The sequence below is a fragment of the Vulpes vulpes genome, chromosome 16 (assembly GCF_048418805.1).
Source record: "Vulpes vulpes isolate BD-2025 chromosome 16, VulVul3, whole genome shotgun sequence".
In the NCBI taxonomy this organism is placed as follows: domain Eukaryota; kingdom Metazoa; phylum Chordata; class Mammalia; order Carnivora; family Canidae; genus Vulpes; species Vulpes vulpes.
The window spans coordinates 14,685,668-14,704,189 of record NC_132795.1 but is presented as its reverse complement, the minus strand read 5'-3'; the positions used below and the strand labels follow the sequence as shown (position 1 = coordinate 14,704,189).

At 41.1% G+C, this 18,522-nt stretch overlaps 1 protein-coding gene across 7 annotated transcripts in view; it reads right to left on the bottom strand.

Annotated features, from left to right (window-relative positions):
* Positions 1–18,522, bottom strand: part of PLEKHM3 (pleckstrin homology domain containing M3) — a 179,933-nt gene that overhangs the window by 94,459 nt on the left and 66,952 nt on the right. For 4 of the 7 annotated variants that reach the window (XM_072742358.1, XM_072742361.1, XM_072742359.1 and 1 more), the window contains exon 5: positions 6,867–7,060. In XM_072742358.1, the coding sequence (XP_072598459.1) occupies positions 6,867–7,060 (194 nt within the window). Of the gene's footprint in view, positions 1–1,502; positions 4,181–5,633; positions 7,061–18,522 lie in introns of those variants that run through there. The other 3 variants (XR_011997953.1, XR_011997955.1, XR_011997954.1) reach the window with 3 other exon arrangements.

Genomic DNA, 18,522 nt, shown 5'->3' with positions numbered 1-18,522 from the left:
ACCCATTGGCTTGAACTGTAGTTGATGAACAGATTGAAGGGGAAGATCAGTTACTGCAAATAATGCAGGGGAAAGAGGACTGTGGCTGGGACCTGGGTGGTAGAAGGGGAGGTGATGATTGGATGTATTTTGAAGGTGAAGCCAATAGGATTTGCTGAGGGACTGGATGTGGACAGGGGAAAAGGGCTTTGGCCTTGAACAGCAGGATGGCTAGAGGTGCCAGTAAGCTAGACGGGAAGTCTGCAGCAGGCACCGTTGATAACGGCAGTGGGCTCAGGAAGATGCATTCTGCTATTCTGCTCTGGGCATATGAAGTTTAAGATGCCGGCCTAACGGACATTTCAACTTTTGTACTTAGTCTCCCCTCAACTCAGTAGAAAGACGGTTTTCCCCAGGGTAACAAAGGAAGGAATGGGAATCAGATGACACTGATGGGGACTGGTCTAAGAGCTGAGCCAGCTGCTGAATTCTGCTGGAAAGAAGAGGCACACCCATACTCCTTTTTTTTCCTGGTACTCAACTGGATAAATGATGTAAGAATGAGAAACTTTATGAGAGAAATTTCTGTTAAGTAAAGCTGATATTTCAGTGAGAAATAATCCTGGATATAATTATAATTTTGAGTAAAATGTGGGACCAAAGGCCAGAAAAGGTGACTTAAAAGGTAGCAGAATTGTGTTTGGTATTCTCTTAATACTCCAAAGTTGAGCTGTTAAACACATAGGACCAAACGTTCCCCAACACAGTTCTGCCCTAAGCAACTGGGAGAATAGGTGTAACATTTCCAACTGGCCTTAACTAGTGTTGGAGAGAAACTAGTTTTAAATTTATAACATGATAGGAACTTTGGATTCACCAAGTACTCCAAGTCCCCAAATCACATTTTGATGACAGAGAATGGGAAAAACTCAGATATCCATATTAATTTCTAGAATGCCTTTCCCTGGACTGAATGGTGTACTTTAACACTCAGAAGAAAAAATAGGATTTAAGGGGCACTGGGTGGCTTAGTGGTTGAGCATCTGCCTTTGGTTTAGGGAGTGATCCCAGTCCTGGGATCAAGCCCCGCATCAGGATCCCTGCAGGGACCCTGCTTCTCCCTCTGCCTATGTCTGCATCTCTCTCTGTGTATTTCTCACGAATGAATAAATAAAATGTTTAAAGAAAAATAAGATTTAAATTTCTGAAAAGCTAGTCCAAATAGCTGGTGTCAGTTGGATGATATTTTCAGCAGTCCAAGGTAAAATGAGGAAAAGAGAATAGAATGAATTTTATAATCAATTTGATTTTAGGGGCACCCGGGTGGCTCAGCTGGTTTAAGTGTCTGCCTTTGGTTCAAATCATGATCCTGTGGTCCTGGGATGGAGCCCCACATCAGGCTGTCTGCTCAGTGGGGAGCCTGCTTCTTCCTCTCCCCCATTCTTGTGCGTGCTCTCTCTTAGGTGAATAAATAAAATCTTAAAAAAAAAAAAATCTATTTGATTTGATTTTTTTGTTTTTTGTTTCTTTTTTTCTTTTTTTTTTTTTTTTTTTCTATTTGATTTTAAAAAGCTGTTTGACTTTTGAGGTCATTTTTTAAAATACTACTATGTTCTTTTATGAAATGGTGAGAAATCTGCGGTAATGTTTAAGTTCATTCTGGTTAAAGATATGTATGTAAGACAACCTTATAGATATCTCCATATTCGTGTTTTAAATTTACAGGACTGTGAAATGGAAAGGTCTGGTAAATGCCGTCTTAGGGAAAATGCACTTGTTAACGCTAAACCAGTTGTCATGCTTGCTCTCCTAGGCTGCCTGAGCAACTCTGAGCATAAGAGTGCCTGTGTCAGCAACCCCACCTTCCCCCTCATGGGACATCACCATCTGCCACCTCCCTGCCAGGCTTCCCACTCTTCTACATGACCTCAATCAAGGCTTCAGGAGAATTAAAAGTGGTTCCTGTTAAGAGTCTGGAGGCCTCTGGACGCCGCCACCACCACCAGCAGCAAATATACTGGAGAAAGCTACGGTGACTTGGTTCTGAGCGGGCACTCTGCTGCTCACCAGCTTTGTCACATCTGGCAAGTCACATAGCATCTCAGAGTTACAGTTCTTTCTCTTCCTTCTAAATAACATCTGTTTCCCATCTTAAAGGACTGTTGTGAACAAATAATATATTTATGGGAAAGCACTTTTTAATTGATAAACCATAATTATCTTACATGAGCCCCAGGCATCACAATAAATGAAATCGGGCAGGGAGAAGAAAAACAGGGTAGCAACGTAGTCTACAGTGAATGACTCTGGGTTTGGGGAGAACAGGAGCAGGAGAGACCATGCAAAGTGGAGCGCCCAGGATCTAATGCTAAGTGACCACTGCCCCTGTGTAATCAGAGCTGCTGGTTTCCTCAGAGACACCAGGGAGCTTCACTGTGCATACATGGAAACACCCAGGGTATTTAAAGGTTAGCAACTAATTCACAACTTTAAAAGCCAGAGAGACCATTCCTGAAAGGCCAAACAAAACATGTCCGAGGGCAGATTTGGCCCTGAGTGCCCATTTGTGACGTGTGATGTACACACACATCCATGTGATGTTCCTGTTGTTCAGGATACACAAGGCTAAGATCCGCCGCCATTTCTTCTTAGTGTCCCTCCCCAAGACTTCCCTATGGCTGCTGACACAGCTGTGTCCTCAGTGCTAAGATTCTTCCGAGAGTTCTTCATGTACCTTCATGTGTGGACACTGTAAATAACTCTTCTCATGAAAAGTTAACTAGGCCTTGAACCAATCCAACAGGGTCACCATCTGGTAGTCCTCAGGAACAGTGAACTGTCAGCACTGTAAACATTTTAGACTTCATGCAAGACACTGACTTTTTCTAAACTAATCATCCCTGCCAGTCAAGATTTGCAGTATGGGTTCAGGAACAAGGCATTCATTTAACAACAATAACAAGAATACTGAGGATGAAGACCGGGCGGTCATCATAATGAAAGGTCTAAAAGCAAACTGTGACTTCCCTAATAAGGCGACGACCAAAGTTAGCTCTCTGGCTGTGGAGCACCAATACGATTAATCAGTCTGTTTTCAGTTTTCTCACGACAGCAATATTAACAGTTTGCTTTATTCTGTTTATATGGTGCTGACAGGTCTTCAGCATGTTGGGCCTACTTGCTGGAGATTAATGGCTACTCCTATATGGAGGTAAAAACCAGGCAAAGAGAGAACGCCTTTCACAACTAGATAAGAACTGGCTTCTCTTGCTCTCCTTTTGTTCCCCTCTATTAATTTCTATCAGGGTTATGTAAGATTAGTTGTGTATAGTAGGTTTCTCTTAAGTTTAAATTCTACTTTAAATGAATGCTCTGTCCCCAAGTGACACAGAAACAAAGAGAACTTTAAATATTACTTCTGGTTGATGAAGAGATGCTAAGTTTATCATCTCTCTTATCAAGGGTGCAGCTGGCTAATTTTGTTTTTAAAATGTCAGATTCCTTATAAAGGTAAAAGATAGGTAAGAGAGGGCTTCTGGTGACAGGAATTTGAGTATATTCGGTGGGTAATGGCTCCTCTTTGCACCTATGGTTATGTAGTGCACACTGTAAGAAGGCAGAAATGATATTAAGTATGGCCTGCTGCAAGAAGTACAGGCATCCCAAAAATCTCAGACCTATTGTACTAATAAATGGTCTTATTTCAAATCTTTTTATTTTGAAATAACTTCAGACCAGCCCCCTGTAAGAACTGCTTGACACTGGTATACTTTTCTCTGTGCCAGGGTGGGAAGACATGGTAAACCCAAATGCTATTTTAATAGCATCTAAGTATAGAGAAACTAAGATAGCAAATTAAAAAAAATAAAAAATCAACCTGTCTCCTCTAGGGTTCTGTAGGAATCTCATTCTTTGGTCTTAGGGAACCTCCTGCTGCACTCATTTTTATGCAACAACTGCATGAATAAGTATGCGTTGTATACACAGGAACCTCAGGTCCTATGGCCAGGATGAGCCCTCCAGCCCACTTCCTCTGGCTCACTCCTCTCCTGACATAGGAGAAGGGAACTGGTTCCAGTAGATAGGGCATCAGGGGTGGCTTTTAAGTGGAAATTTTGGGTTTTTAAAAAGATTTTATTTATTTATTCATTAGAGACACAGAGGCAGAGACAGAGGGAGAAGTGGGCTCCATGCAGGGAGCCTGATGCAGGACTTGATCCTGGGACTAGGGTATCATGCCCTGAGCCAAAGGCAGATGCTCAACCACTGGCCACCCAGGCATCCCTTAGGTGGAAACTTCTAACAAAGATTTTCAAAGCCAGAGATAAATAAGAACATTCTAGATAGTAAAACAGTATTAATAATGGTATTTATTGAGTGCTTACTATGTATAAGCACTACTGTTTAAGCACTTTAGTTGTAAAAAACCAATTTAATTCCCACATTAAAGAAAGTTAAATCATGTTTCAAGTACAAGATATTTGACAGTAGACCAACATACTGGACTAGATTTGCAAAGATCTTGAATTCCATATTGTACTTAAATAATTTGCCTGATGAAGGTTCATGAGAGAGGGAAGAAACCGATGTGAAGCTAGCTAGTCTGAAGGATATTGCAATAGTCTTGAGACTCCAAGCCAGGGTGGTACATTTAAAGTGAAAAGGAGAAGAAAGATTTGAGACTTATCTCTAAAACATAACCAATTAAAATTTTTTGACTGCTTTGATTTTTTAGTTCCATTATTCATTCAATATTCAATTATTTTTGAGGGTTTCAGATGGGTCAGGCATTGTACTAAAGGATATCTAAGAAAAAATAAAGTCCAAAGATCAACTCCTTCCTCAAAATTGGGCTATTAGCCATCATTCAGTGGTCTAAAGTGACACCACAGTAGACATCCATCCATTCCTCCCTCCTTCCTTTCATTCAAAACTTACTGAGTGCCTACCTGTGCCAGGAATGTGTTACATAATGGTCATTAACAAGTGAGGGAAAAAAATGAAAGGAAAAAAAGACTGCTCTCTTCATTTTCATAGCCCTGGGAGTGCCTTCTTTCTGGAACTTCCATTCCTTTTCTGGCCATAGATGCAGGATATGATGATAAACCACCAGACTGCAGCACAGGTATTCTTAGTCATCCAAATGAGAGCAGATCTATTCAATTTCTAAATGTATGCCCTGGCATATTTATCCAAAGCAAAACACTGTATCAGAAAGGTATCTAGGGGCACCTGGGTGGCTCAGACAGCTAAGTGTCTGCCTTCAGCTCAGGTTGTGATCTCAGGGTCCTGGGATTGAGCCCCGTGGTGGGCTCCCTGCTCAGCAAGGCCCCTGCTTCTCCCTCTCCTTCTGCCTTTCCACCCTTCTCAGGCTTACTTACTTGCTCTCAAATGAATAAAAACAAACAAACAAAAACACCTTCAAAAAACGGTATCTAACATGATTCCTAAGTGTAGATTTTAATACTCTCTAGAAGGACAGGCACAGGAAAAACTAGCTCTGAGCAAAGCCAAAAGTATGAATAGAACAAATATACTTTGAACAGTATCTCAGGGTACCTGGGTGGCTCAGTGAATGAGCATCTGCCTTTGGCTCAGGTCCAGATCCCAGGGCCCTGGGATCAAGTCCTGCATCAGGCTCCTTCTCCCTCTGCCTATGTCTCTGCCTCTCTGTGTTTCTCATGAATAAATAAAACTCTTAAAAAAAATAAAAATAAAAACCTTGTATCTAGTTCAGTTGGTAAATTAGAGACACATAATCTAACTGCCTTTCAGGGAAAGCCCTGATCTTTTAAAATTAAGATTTGCCTAGATTTTATAAGAATAAATCCTGACCATTTCCTAGTGCTTTTTGAAAAACAACTAGGTAATAGAATGACTACCACTGAGAAGTATTTTGCTTCGTGGCAGCTGCCTTTTCATTAGTATTTTATGAGAGCTTGTCTAGATATTATGTATTCCTCACTATCTACGTTTAGTTCTTTTTAAAATGTCTTCTTCAGATGCCTGGGATTATGTCAGTATCTTTCTAACCAGATCCCAAATAACAAACTATATCATTTTAATACTTTCCAAAGGTTCTTTTGCATGTAGGCTTACCTCCAGAAACCATGACTAAGGTGTGCTTTTGGTCATTTCTATTAAAACATTAAAAGGTATTTTTAGGGACCAATGAACACCATCAACAATTATTTCAAGTATATGATAGTTGGTACATGCCAAGGGTGAGACTTGAAATGCCAATAAAATCTAACTGTAAAAGAAGGAATTTGATGAAAGCAGGCATATTTTAACTTCAGTTTTATTTTGAGGATCTGGACCTGGTATGGACTTGTGTGTTCTATGAATTCTGAGATAACTAAGCTATGGAAGAAGAGCCTGCACAGATGGGGACGTTTAAAGCAGAATCCTGGGCCTGTGCATCTTAGTCCCAGCCCCCACCGCCCGCATCACTTACCACAACCATCTCCGGATGGAAAGTAAGTTTGAATAACTACTTATTTCCACTGAAAAATGTCTTTAAGTTATAACAGATCAAATGCGTTCATTTTACAAATGGAACTAGGAGAAGTGTAAAATACTCCAGAAGTGATCAAGGAGGACACTCCCATTGATCATCCTCTCACGTTAAGCTACAGAGAGGAGCAGTCTTCACTATTGGGGAAACTAGTTCCAAGGGTGAAAAGCCTTTAGTTATGCTAAACTATCCCCTTCATTTATCTGGTCTCAAACCAGAGAGGAATTTGGAGGAAGCAAGTCAAAGACTAGCCCAAAGGGAGAGCCACAGAACTTGGGCAGTCCACAAGGGGAAGGCCAGGGAGGTCATCTGACGACCTTCTCAGTGGGAGAGGAAAGCCAAGTGGAGCTGCTTGCTCCCTGTGACCTACCTGCGGCGCAGATCCTCGGCCACAGCGGCCCGGCAGCTGAACAGGTAGGCTCGCAGGGACTTCAGCCGCTGCCGCAGCCGCACCACAGTGGCCAGCGGCTCAGCGTGCAGATACAGCATGGGGTTCTCCCGTTGGATGTCAATCAGGGGCTCTTCATACACGTACTCCAGGAACTCTTTGGCCTGCTTAGATACCTAGGAGATAAACCTCCTCAGTCAGTCTGGAGAATCATCTGGCTTGCCATACCTCTTCCAACTAGGAGCCAGAGTTTAAGTACCAAAGTCACATTTCTGAACAAGCCAAGAGAAAAAGCCCATAATTTAACTAAATATAAATGTTGGTTTTGCTTTCTCTCTTCCGGAAACTTGTAAAAGTAACCTTGGCATGGAAAGAAATTAATTCTGTATCCTGATTATGGTGATGATTACATGAATCTACATGTGTTAAAATGACACAGAACTATACAGACCCAGGATACTCAAGTCCACTTCTGTTTTTTTTTGATGTTAGTGATCTAAGACGTAACCAATGGGAGAAACTGGGTGAAAGGTACATGGGACCTCTCTTTACTATCCATGCATCTTCATGTGAATCTATAATCTCAAAACTTAACACTACTGATAAAAGTCTTAATTTTTTTTAATTTTAAAAACTACATACATGTATATTTACCGGTTTTATAAGTAGTCATTTTTTAAAAATAGGTAAATCATGTACATATTAAAAATTCAAAAGGAATAAAAGGATAGCTTAAAAGGACATTATATACAGGATAACTTGCATAAAAAACAGGCTCAAAAACACACTGTAGTGAGCAGAAAGGAGTACTCTTAGTATAACTTTGAGCTTGGACTGACTGGCTAATATATCCATCCAATTCTATATCCATTTCTGATACTAAACATCAAAACTATGAGAAAGATAGTTTTAAAATGCCATTGTCAGGTCACCAGGGTGGCTCAGTCAGATAAGCATCTGCCTCGGGCTCAGGGTTCTGGGATTGAGCCCCACATGGCTCTCTGCTCAGCAGGGAGTCTGCTTCTCCCTCTCTCTCCCTCTGTGCTCCCCCTCAAAGAAGAAGTAAACAAAATCTTTTAAAAAATGTCATTGTCACTAGAGTAGAAACACAAGGTGTCTGAGATACAGAGGGAGTAGCTTAAATAATGTGTAACAAGTGGGTAATTTGGGGGACTCTTTACATGCCAATTCACTAATTCTGAGATGTGGATTGGCTAGTGACATGTAGAACTGGCTTAGTTTCTATTTATGGAAGGTAAAACCTCTCTAAAAATTTCCACCAAAACTGCTCTAGTACTAGGAGTAAGGATAGAATTCAACATTAAAAATTGAAAATCCACAATGCTTTGCTTTACATTCCAACTAGAAGTTTATTAATGAAGATAAATAGGATGCAGTCCTTGCCCTCAAGGGACTATTTAGTATAAGAGATAAATATTTAAAACAAAAACTACATGTAGTACAGAGCCTGTCCTCTATTATAAAAGAAATACAGATGGGGTGCACTGGTATCTTGAAGGAGAAATCAGCTGTCCTGCGGGGGAAGGGAGCCCTTTGCAAAGCAAGCCACACTGCCTCAAGGTCTAGAAGGATAAATATAAATTCATTTGGTGGGCAAAGATGGTACAGAGGATAGTACCACAAGTAGATCCAACCATGAAAACAAATCAATACGAATAGGTGGTAACTAAATGTAAGGCTATTGAATGTTGATTAAAACACATTTATGTAATTTAATATTTTCTAATATAAAGCTCATCAAAAGTGTTATGGAGAGATACAAAAAATGGCCTCGATGTTTTTTTTTCCTAATGAAAGTCTCATTCTCCCCCCCCCTAATTATTAGCAATTATTTTTGAGGTACCTGTTGTGTGATCCTTTGGGGTCCTGCAGAGTTACATAGGGGGTGAAGTTTACAGTCTCTGTAAACCAGCTCACAAAGAGGCACCCAGAATTAGCCAAAACCTTTCACTATTTAACCAGACGGGAAATAACCATTGGCAGGGATAAATAACGCCTCACTTAGAGGTGCAGAGACACAGGTACATGCCAGATAGATACCATAGCCGGTATTAGTGGAGAATAAAGCAGGCATAGCCCTGTCCTCATGTAGCTCAAGGTTCAGTGGAGAAAGAGAGAATTGGGTTCAAATATTTTATTTATCATAGTTAAATATTTGCTATATTTAAATATCTTAAATGAGGAAAAAACGGATGGTGTTCTGGGAAAAGAAGTACAGTCCACTTGAAACTGTTGCTGAAAAATGATGTATTGTACAATTCAATTAGTCTTCCTGGCTCTATTGAGCAGTGTTTATACTGAGTCAGGGCCCTGCTGAATTAGGCTAACAATACTACCTTTTAGTAGGTGAACAGAAGGACAAAGGGCACTGGCCAGTCTCCCAGGCCTGAAAAGGCTTCTCTCTTCAGGTGGTACTTAAGCCCAAAAGGGGAAAAAAAAAAAGTCTTTTACAGAGACAGTATAAGCAGTGAGACAAATGGCACAGCAGCTACCGACATCAGTGTTCATAAGCTGAAATTACTAAAAACAAAAACAGAGCTAGTTCAATAATGTCTAAGGCACTGCTTCACAAAGTTATTACCAAGGGTTAAGAATACAGAGCATACTGTGACCATGGCTGCCTGAGTAGGTGAACAAACCCCTGTAACTCTGAGGAATGGTTTTGGCAGCGTGGTTGAGCACACACTCACTTTTGAGAATCCACCACTTACAATGGTAAGGGAATTTTTGAAAGAACTAATAAGAATTTGGCATAAAATGCTATTTTTGCAAAATCGAATGCTATATCCCCACTGGTTTCTTAAGTTCTAAATAACCCTGCATACTGGTATAAGGATTCCATTTTCAAACTCAACTATAATTGGAAAGCTTTTTAAAAACGACATTAAACATATATAGTTACTTAGGGAAGGAAGCCAATGATATTCTTAGGTGATAAAGTTTATGTGAGAGAAAGTTTCTTTCCTGTTAACAGAAATATTACATAAATTATACGTGAACACCAAATATATTCCACCTAAGAGCTACTGTCCTATTTCTTGCCAACCAATTTATGAAAACCATGAAAAAGCCTGAGTGCATTTTCTGATATATATAAAAACTCAGCTCATAGGTGCAGATGGATAGGCCCAATACATTTTTAAAAATGGTTTTGGTTGGCATTCTTTTCCATGATCTCGGGAACTCCATTCACATTAGAAGCAACTTTTGTAGGGTCAATAGTTCATTTTTCAAATCTACTGACCTTTTAGCATTTTACTAAATAATATTTAAGGTTTATTAATAATATAATTGCTTTCCATACCTTTTAGCTTATAAACAGACTAAGTTCTAAGAGCTCAAGTCTGTGACTTTATTTTATTGCAATTTGTGAACTGGTGTCCCCTTCACAGGGCTGCAGTCCACGGGATTCAGAAGCTGAGCAGGAGAAAGTCGAGGTAGAAAGCAATTTCTCCACACCTCACACACAAGGGTTGTTGGAGGAAACAGCCAGTGGGTTATAATTAGCTACAAATTAAACATATGTATTTATTAATAAACATAGTTGTTATTTGAGTAGTAACCATCACTAGTATAGATTTAAACATAATACATCTTTTGTTAAGCTGGTGACGGCTACCTCTTAAAAACAGAGTTCTCAAATATTCAGGTTTATGTAATTCTGAGAAAGAGGTTCTGGAATGGTGTCCTGGTATGCTCCCCCACAAAAATAGCCCTGGGTAAGACAGCAATGGAGCAAAGGGAATGTTCAACCAGAGACAGCAATTTGGAGATTGGGGCGGGGGAGGCGGATAGTCAGGACTTCAGTTAAAACAGATGAGGAACACCTGGGTGGCTCAGCCTTTGGCTCAAGGCACAATCCTGAGGTCTCAGGATCAAGTCCACATCAGGCTTCTTGCAGAGAGCCTGCTTCTCACTCTGCCTATGTTTCTGCCTGTCTCTGTCTCTCATGAATAAATTAAATATTTAAAAAAACAAAAACAGGTGAGAACAGAGTTTTAGAATAAGAAGAACTGGTACAAATATCTAGTTCAGTTTTTCTCAGACTGTTCCAAGGAATACTAGTCCCACAAAAATGGTGTTCTGAGGTCCACCAAGAAAAATGCCACAGGCCACATTCTTCCCTTGGTGATTCAAAGTGTAGCATGTTAGCCTACAAAAGCTTATGGATGTCCTTGTCTGCCTCACATGCTTAGCCCAGCAATTTCCCAAACCTATCTGACTGCAGACAGGCAGCTATGTACTGTCGTACGGGAAACTCAGTCTGGGGCCTGTTTATCAACCGGAGGAAAGGGCTGCTGTCTCCAACTCCTTCCATCCTCTTGCCATGCTGTGAGCTCCCAGGGATGCTTTCTCTTGAGGGGCCCTGTTCCAGTTACAAAGCTGTCCTAGCTGTGGCCCTCCTATAGAACCCTCTTTTTGAGGAACACCTATTAACAAGCACATACCTTGTTAATGATCCATGGAACATATTCTGAGAAATGCTGAATTAAAATACTTAGTAGGAAAAAAACCCACTGAATCCGGAGAGCTTAAAGATCTCTGGATACTCTGTTTTATGCTTTTTAGTATTATTTATATCACAGTTCTTTTTATTTTTTAACAACTCTACCATAAACTCTCTCATCATCACCCCTCAAAGAAGGTGATGGCTGTCCGTGTTCTCTCCTTCCTTTTTCCCAAATACAAAGCCAAGGCATTACAAAGGGAGACTAACCGATGATATAATTTAGTAGTATGCTGGCCATCTGATTTTAACTATGAAACAAAAATTAAAGTCCAGGGGCTCCTGGGTGGCTGAGTCAGCTAAGCATCTTCCTTAGGCTCAGGTCATGATCCCAGGGTTCTGGGATGGAGCCCTGTGTCAGGCTCCCTGCTTCTCCCGCTCCCTCTGTCTGCTGCTCCCCCTGCTTGTGTTCTCTGTCAAATAAATAAAATCTTAAAAAAGAATTAAAGTCCAGTGACCCACCATTTATCTAGAAGTCACTTATTTGTGTATTTGTTTACGGTCTTTCTCCCTCCACTGGAGTACAAGCATTCAAAAGGCAGAGACTATATCTCCACTGCCTAGAACAGTGAGCATGGTGAGTGTTCAATTAATACTGGCTGAAGAAATGAATGAGTGTTTTACAGTGCTCTGGCTGTGAGTCTAGACCACACACTCTTACTTTACACACACTTCTAACAGCTATTTGTTTCTAAGTTTACCACATATTTAGAGTTAACAAAGTCAAAAAGGGGAAGGACAGCTTGAGGCAGCACAGTCACACCAGAAGTGATGGCTGACATCCTGGTACTAAGGAAGAAAAGTGTTTGCAAGAAGATACAGGTAGAAGTGTAGCACACAATCCCTACTGAGGAAATCTGGAATTTGCAGCAAACTCAAAAATGTACAAACCTACATCTAGGAAGGTGTCCTCAGTCTTACTTGTGAATGAAAGAACTTACATTCATAATGTATAAAGTTGTTCATTGAATCATTACCTGTAATAGCAAAAAACTGAAAAGCAATCATGAAAAAAAAAAAAGATTGGTTAGGTTGTCATGTGTGTATAAAATGTGTAAAATTCATGACAGAAAATGGAGTGGCTATAAAAAAAAAAAAAGAAAAGCAGGCAAGCCTAGGAAGAGTGATATGATCTAAATGGAACAGAGAGCTCTCCAAAAGTAGCATGTAGATCATCTATTGCCACTGTTGTGTAAAAAAGCACATACACATAAAATATCTCTGGAAAGATACACAAGAGTAATTTGGTTGCCTGTGGGAAGAAGAATAAGAGAGGTGGGAGGCAGATTAACTCTATGCATGCCCTTTGTACTTTTTGCAACTTAAAATTTGTGGAAGTTTATTCTTCTCTTTCAAACATAAGTGTATAGCAGTGCAAGGTAATTTATTTATGGAAAAGTAGCCTTCTATACCACATTAAATCACACTAAAGTAATCACAGAACAATCATATTTATAAGTCTGAGGCATTAAAAAAGGCAAATGTCTATACATATTTTCTGAAATAGAATATATGGAGCTAAGTGAGTTAAAATTTTAGGAATAACAAAAGCAACGATTACATTACTGAAAGTCTGGAGAATAAAGATCATGAAAGGAAAAATGTATCACAATTTTACCACAGTAAAATAACCACTTATTACTTTGGTATAATGTTTCCTTCTTGTATTTTTCCCCATTTATTGTGAAAAATTATGGCAAAAGTCTTACTAAAATCAATCCCAACCATAATACTTCTTGGTGCTCTTAAAACAGGCACTGGGGACTAATGGAGAAGGAATCAGGAGATCTTAAGGTTAATTGCAATTTGTTCACAAAATCTCCAAATGACTCTGAACAAGTGGTTTTTCCCATCAGCGAGCTGCTCTCCAGCTCTGTGAGGGCAGTACAGCTTGCCTTGAATGCCTCTCAAGATGTAGAGATAGGAAATGGTTTATGTAACATGGAAAACCCCTAGCTAAATGGAATGTGAATATTCAGGCTAGAACACAAAAATATTTTTTAAAAGCACAACAGAAGGGAACAATATAGGAAGAGCTGAGGCCAAGTTTGAGGTCCTCACCACCTCTTTGTCCTGCTTGGTCTTTTTGAATGGGAGGGCGGAGAGTAGGGGGCAAGGTGCCTTCAAAGAGAATTTCATTAGAAAATGGCTATAGAACACGATGGTAAGGTTTAGCTTCTGGGTAATCCTGGAGCTCAATTCAATTTGCAGGATGTATACCGGAAAATAGATGAAATCCTGCTTTAAAAATAATTAGGAGTATTATTACTCCAGAGGGCAGACAAGGAAATGCTTCAGATGACAGATTTCAATCTGCTCTGCAAAACCATTTTTTCACTCTTAAATGGATATTTAAGCCAGTCACGTACTTCTTATTAAGGAGAGGAGGCAGATCTAGCAGAATGATGTCTGGTCTGGGAAACTGATAGGTCTGAATTGATCCTCACAATTAGAAACATTAAGTTAAATCCTGGTGTCTGAGCAAAGACAAACAGATCCTGGACTAAATGGAATATAGTTACTTAATGCCAGTGAGAGATGATCCTGATAAAATTGACCAGCTCTGTTGTTGCTTTAAAATCTTCCCTGGTCCACTGAGAACCTTGCAAGGAAGGTCTGACAAAGGAGATTCTCCTAATGTACAACATGGATGAAGCGAGGGTACCTAACACCTTCAGTGAGTTACTTATCCTCTAAATCAAACCTTGTCAATGACCAGCACGGCAAAATGTCTGCTCTAGAAAAAAAGGCTGCATCAGTGACAGCTAAACTGATGGTTTCAGTGGCCTTTACAGCTTACTACAAACAGATCTGGATTTCCTCTACCATTTCACATCTCCATAAGCCACGTCTGATTTTCAAATTTTCCTCATTTAGTGCCACCTCTTCTGTTTTAACTCCTTGGAGTGGTACATATTCTTTCTGTTGGCAGGTGTCACTAGCCTAAGCTCTGGGTGACCACGGGGCTGGCATTGCCTCCCTAACTTGCTCTCTGTACACCTCTCTTAGCTGCCAAAGTCCTGCTATAAGCAGATTAATCTAAATAATCTAAACCAAACTCAACCAGCATTCTTTCCCTCTAAATACACTGTTATCTAATACACACAAGGCAAATATATTTATAGCTGATATTCAGAGTGTCAAGTACAAGATGCAGAGGAGAGAATGATAACTCCGTCTGGGAAAGGAAATGAAGTTTAAGACAGGCTCAGTTAGGGCTTGCCACACTGAATGAGGGCAAGGGGACGATGAGAGGTGGGAACCAGCACAGCAGGACTGAGGACTAGGATGCTCATGGAGGCAGGGAGGTAGCGCATGAAGGGGCTAGAAGAGCAGGGATGAGAGATCCCAGGCTAAGAGATTTGTGTTTAACTTGTATACAATCATAGTAAAAGCTGGCATTAGCCAAGCACCCATTGTGCTAGGGGCTTTCTCTGAGTCGTTGTTTTAAGCAAACAGCAATCTTATGAAGTGGTTACTATCATCAACACCTCCATTCTAGAGGTGAAGAAACAGACTGAGACAGAGTACAAAACTTACCCATGGCAAGATTAGGGTTTTCTGAACCACTGCTGGAGCAAAACTTGCAGGCAAGAAGCAGTTAGGAGGCTACCAAACTCCTTCATGGGAGTGACGCCAAAGGTTTGAGTTCGTGGGGTGGGATCACAGGTGCAGAAGAGTGTAAAGCCAGCAGTTGACTTATGCTAACTGATTAGATAGGGCGAGGGTGGCAGAGGGAAGAGCCCAAGCTATCTCCCAGTGCGGGCAGTGGGGACTGGTGGGACCACAGACATTCCGGAGGGACATGTTATGAGGGTGATGAAGCTGATTTGGGAGGTATTGAGTTAGAGGGGCCCATAAGATAGGCCTCATCCTCTCACTGATTCAGTGTACATTCTTGCTTATGTATCACATGCCAGAAACTACTGAGACAGGTTCCCTGTGTCCAGGGAGCTCACAGAGAAGGGCAGCATAAATGTGAGGATTATGAAAATAATTAAAACAGCTTCCACCATTTAAGCACTTACCAGGATTATCTGCAGATAGGGTCCTATTTACCCTATTCACATGACTTTTGTAGGTAACTATCGGAATTACAATAAGAATGAATCCTTATTCGGCACACACTATGTCCTAGGCACTATTCTAAACACTTGACATGTATGAACCCATGTAACCAGCAGTGGTCCTATGAAGTGTTATTAATGTACTCATTTTACAGATGAGGACACTCAAACATAGGGAGACAACATAACCTGCCCAGGTTAGACAGCTAATAAATGGCCAAGACAAAACCTGAACTTAGGGAATCTGGGTTCATTTTACAAAGTAGGAAACTGAGGCTCAGGAAAGTTCAAGTAATTTGTCCCAGCAAATCAAGCCCCGAATAAGAGGTGGAAGTAGGATTTGGACAAATGCCTGTTTAACTCCAAGCTGCTGCTACTAAGCCTAACTAAGAGTAATTATAGAGACACACACATGGTAGTGGTGGCACGAAGGAGAGAGCCAACAATGCAGCAAATAGGATAGGGTAGGAATATCAGGAAAGATGCTGCCAAAGAGGACATGCTTTTATCAGCTCTGGAAGAATGAAGAGTTCCCCCTATGGATAACAGTACCTATAGTACATGTGGAAGGATGCTCTCTAAACAGGAAAAAGGGCTCTTTTCCCTGTGATAGGGGAAGCGGTAAGGACAGGTACAAATACAGATACATTTGTGGGAATTCATATCCGTATCTTGTCATTTCAATGTTGTCCTTGAAGTAGAGGCAAGGTCATATGCTGAAAAGGACAGGGATGAGGCACCCTGAAGACAGTGAAGATGTGGATGGTTATTAGATTGACCAGGAGACAGAGCTGCCCAGGGATATAGAAAGGGTGTCAGCCAAATAGCCCCTCACAATTTTCATGTTTGTTTTAGAATTCAAAAATTACAGATAGGGGACAGTTATGAGTCCCTTCCCCACTTACCTTGCTCCCAGGTTACACTGAAAGCAAGCGTCACACATCTATTAGCAAGGAGGTATAAAAGCAGTCATATGGACTATGTTTGGACAAAGCACTTTGCATGGAAGGTATATTCAAGGCAGATGGACAGCATTCTGGCAGAAGAATCAGAAAAGCTTCTAGTCAGTTAGGTACCAGAATTCGGGCCCAACACAGGACCACAAAAGAATCCTAGGCCTAGAGTACTTCAGTGGCTTAGATTCCCTGACTTGCCAAATTCTGCCTTGTTTATGCATCGGGGGAACTGCAGTATAGTGCAGCTAATGAGTGCAGTATGATTCACAAACCTTGAAGACTACCAGGTTGAAAGTTAGAGCTAAGATGTCATTTAGCAATTAAATCCACAGATCTCCTTTTTAGTAGCAAAACTGGAGTTGGAGATAAAAGTAGGAATCATCAGGGAGTTAAAACCATGGAAGAGAAAAGAGATAATGCAACAGAGTATAAAGTGGGAAAAGGAAACAAAAAATGAAGCCAAGGAACTGCAACATGAAAGGTGTAGGCATAAGACAAAGAATCAGATAAGGTGAGAGAGGAAAAAGAGTTCAGGGTAGGAGGAGAACCAGGAGAATTCCTGGTCAAATAGTATATCCCAGAGAAGTCCAGTAGAACAAGAAACTGATGAGGATCAATCACATTTGGCAAAACTGACGGAGAAGCTAAGATCATGAGCAGAGGCAGAAGGAAGTGATGTTTCCATAGAAGGAGTGATGTTTCTTCTGTGGCTGGAAGGAGGACGAGGAGGATGGGTGTAGATGTGGACAAGTTTAGAAAAGGGTTGTCAGAATTACTGCCCAATCACTCCTATATCGCTATGAAATAGAAGGTAAAGGCACTTCCCAGAGTGACTGGGGCTGGGTGTTTCATCTCTTTAGGATCACAGGTGCTGAAATCAATGTGATGACAGCTACTGATGAAAATGGAAGAGGACTTCTCCAAGCTCCCCACTGGCACCTACATCCACAGACTCTGCCTTTTCTCTTACTTCCTGCTCCAAGCAAAGGGCAACCCTCCTACTGTCTACACGATTCTTACTCAACCACATCATTCTAGCAATTCTCTCTCTCCTAGGTAGCATAGAAAACATGCTGTTATTTCTTCCAAAAATCAAACCCAATTTCATCCTACTTCCCCTCTCGTTACTCCTCACACCTCTCCATCCCCTTAGAGCAAAACTTCTCGGGAGCTGTCTGTCCTTGTCTCTTGTTCCTCTCCTATTCCATGTCAAACTCACTCCCATCAGAGCTTCACTGCCACTGCTCAATTCAAACTGCTCTCATGAAGGTCGCTCATTAACTCCACATTCCTAAATCCCATGGTCAATTCTCAGGGCTCATCTTACCTGACCTATGTAGCCTCTGTCACAAGTGATCTGAAGACCTGTTCTATGTGTGGCTGGTTGGACACCCTTGGGTCCTTCTCCCTCACTGTGCACTGTTTGCTCCTCTCCTCTCTACCCTCTTAAGGTGAGTGTCCTGGTGCTCAGACTTCCTCTCCTCCTCTGTTGACTTGCACTTTTACAGCTACCAAGTCTGTTATTTGTACTTCTGGGATACCCTGCTTGGCTGTTAGCAGTTACTTTGCAAAGCTGTTAGCATATACCTGTGCTTCTCACTTCCTCCCTTTTTGAAAAGTAAACAACATTCCAGGTGAAGAGTGGCTCAGTGCACTGCTCCTTGGTGTGGACCGCCACCCAGAAATCCTCATAGCTTTTCTCCAGTTTCTAATTCCAGGGGAGATGGACTTGCTGGAAGACTGACGTTCAAATGAGTAGGAGTGCTACTCTAAGAAATATCTTTTTTTTTTTTTTTTTTTTTATTTATGATAGTCACAGAGAGAGAGAGAGAGGCAGAGACACGGGCAGAGGGAGAAGCAGGCTCCATACACCGGGAGCCTGATATGGGATTCGATCCCGGGTCTCCAGGATCGCGCCCTGGGCCAAAGGCAGGCGCCAAACCGCTGCGCCACCCAGGGATCCCTACTCTAAGAAATATCTTGAATTATATTAAGTCCTCTCCTTCAGAAGTCACCAGTATACTACTTTCCTGTTGCATTATTTTCCTGTTTTTATCCTCTGAGAGTGTTCTGATTTTGGAGATAAG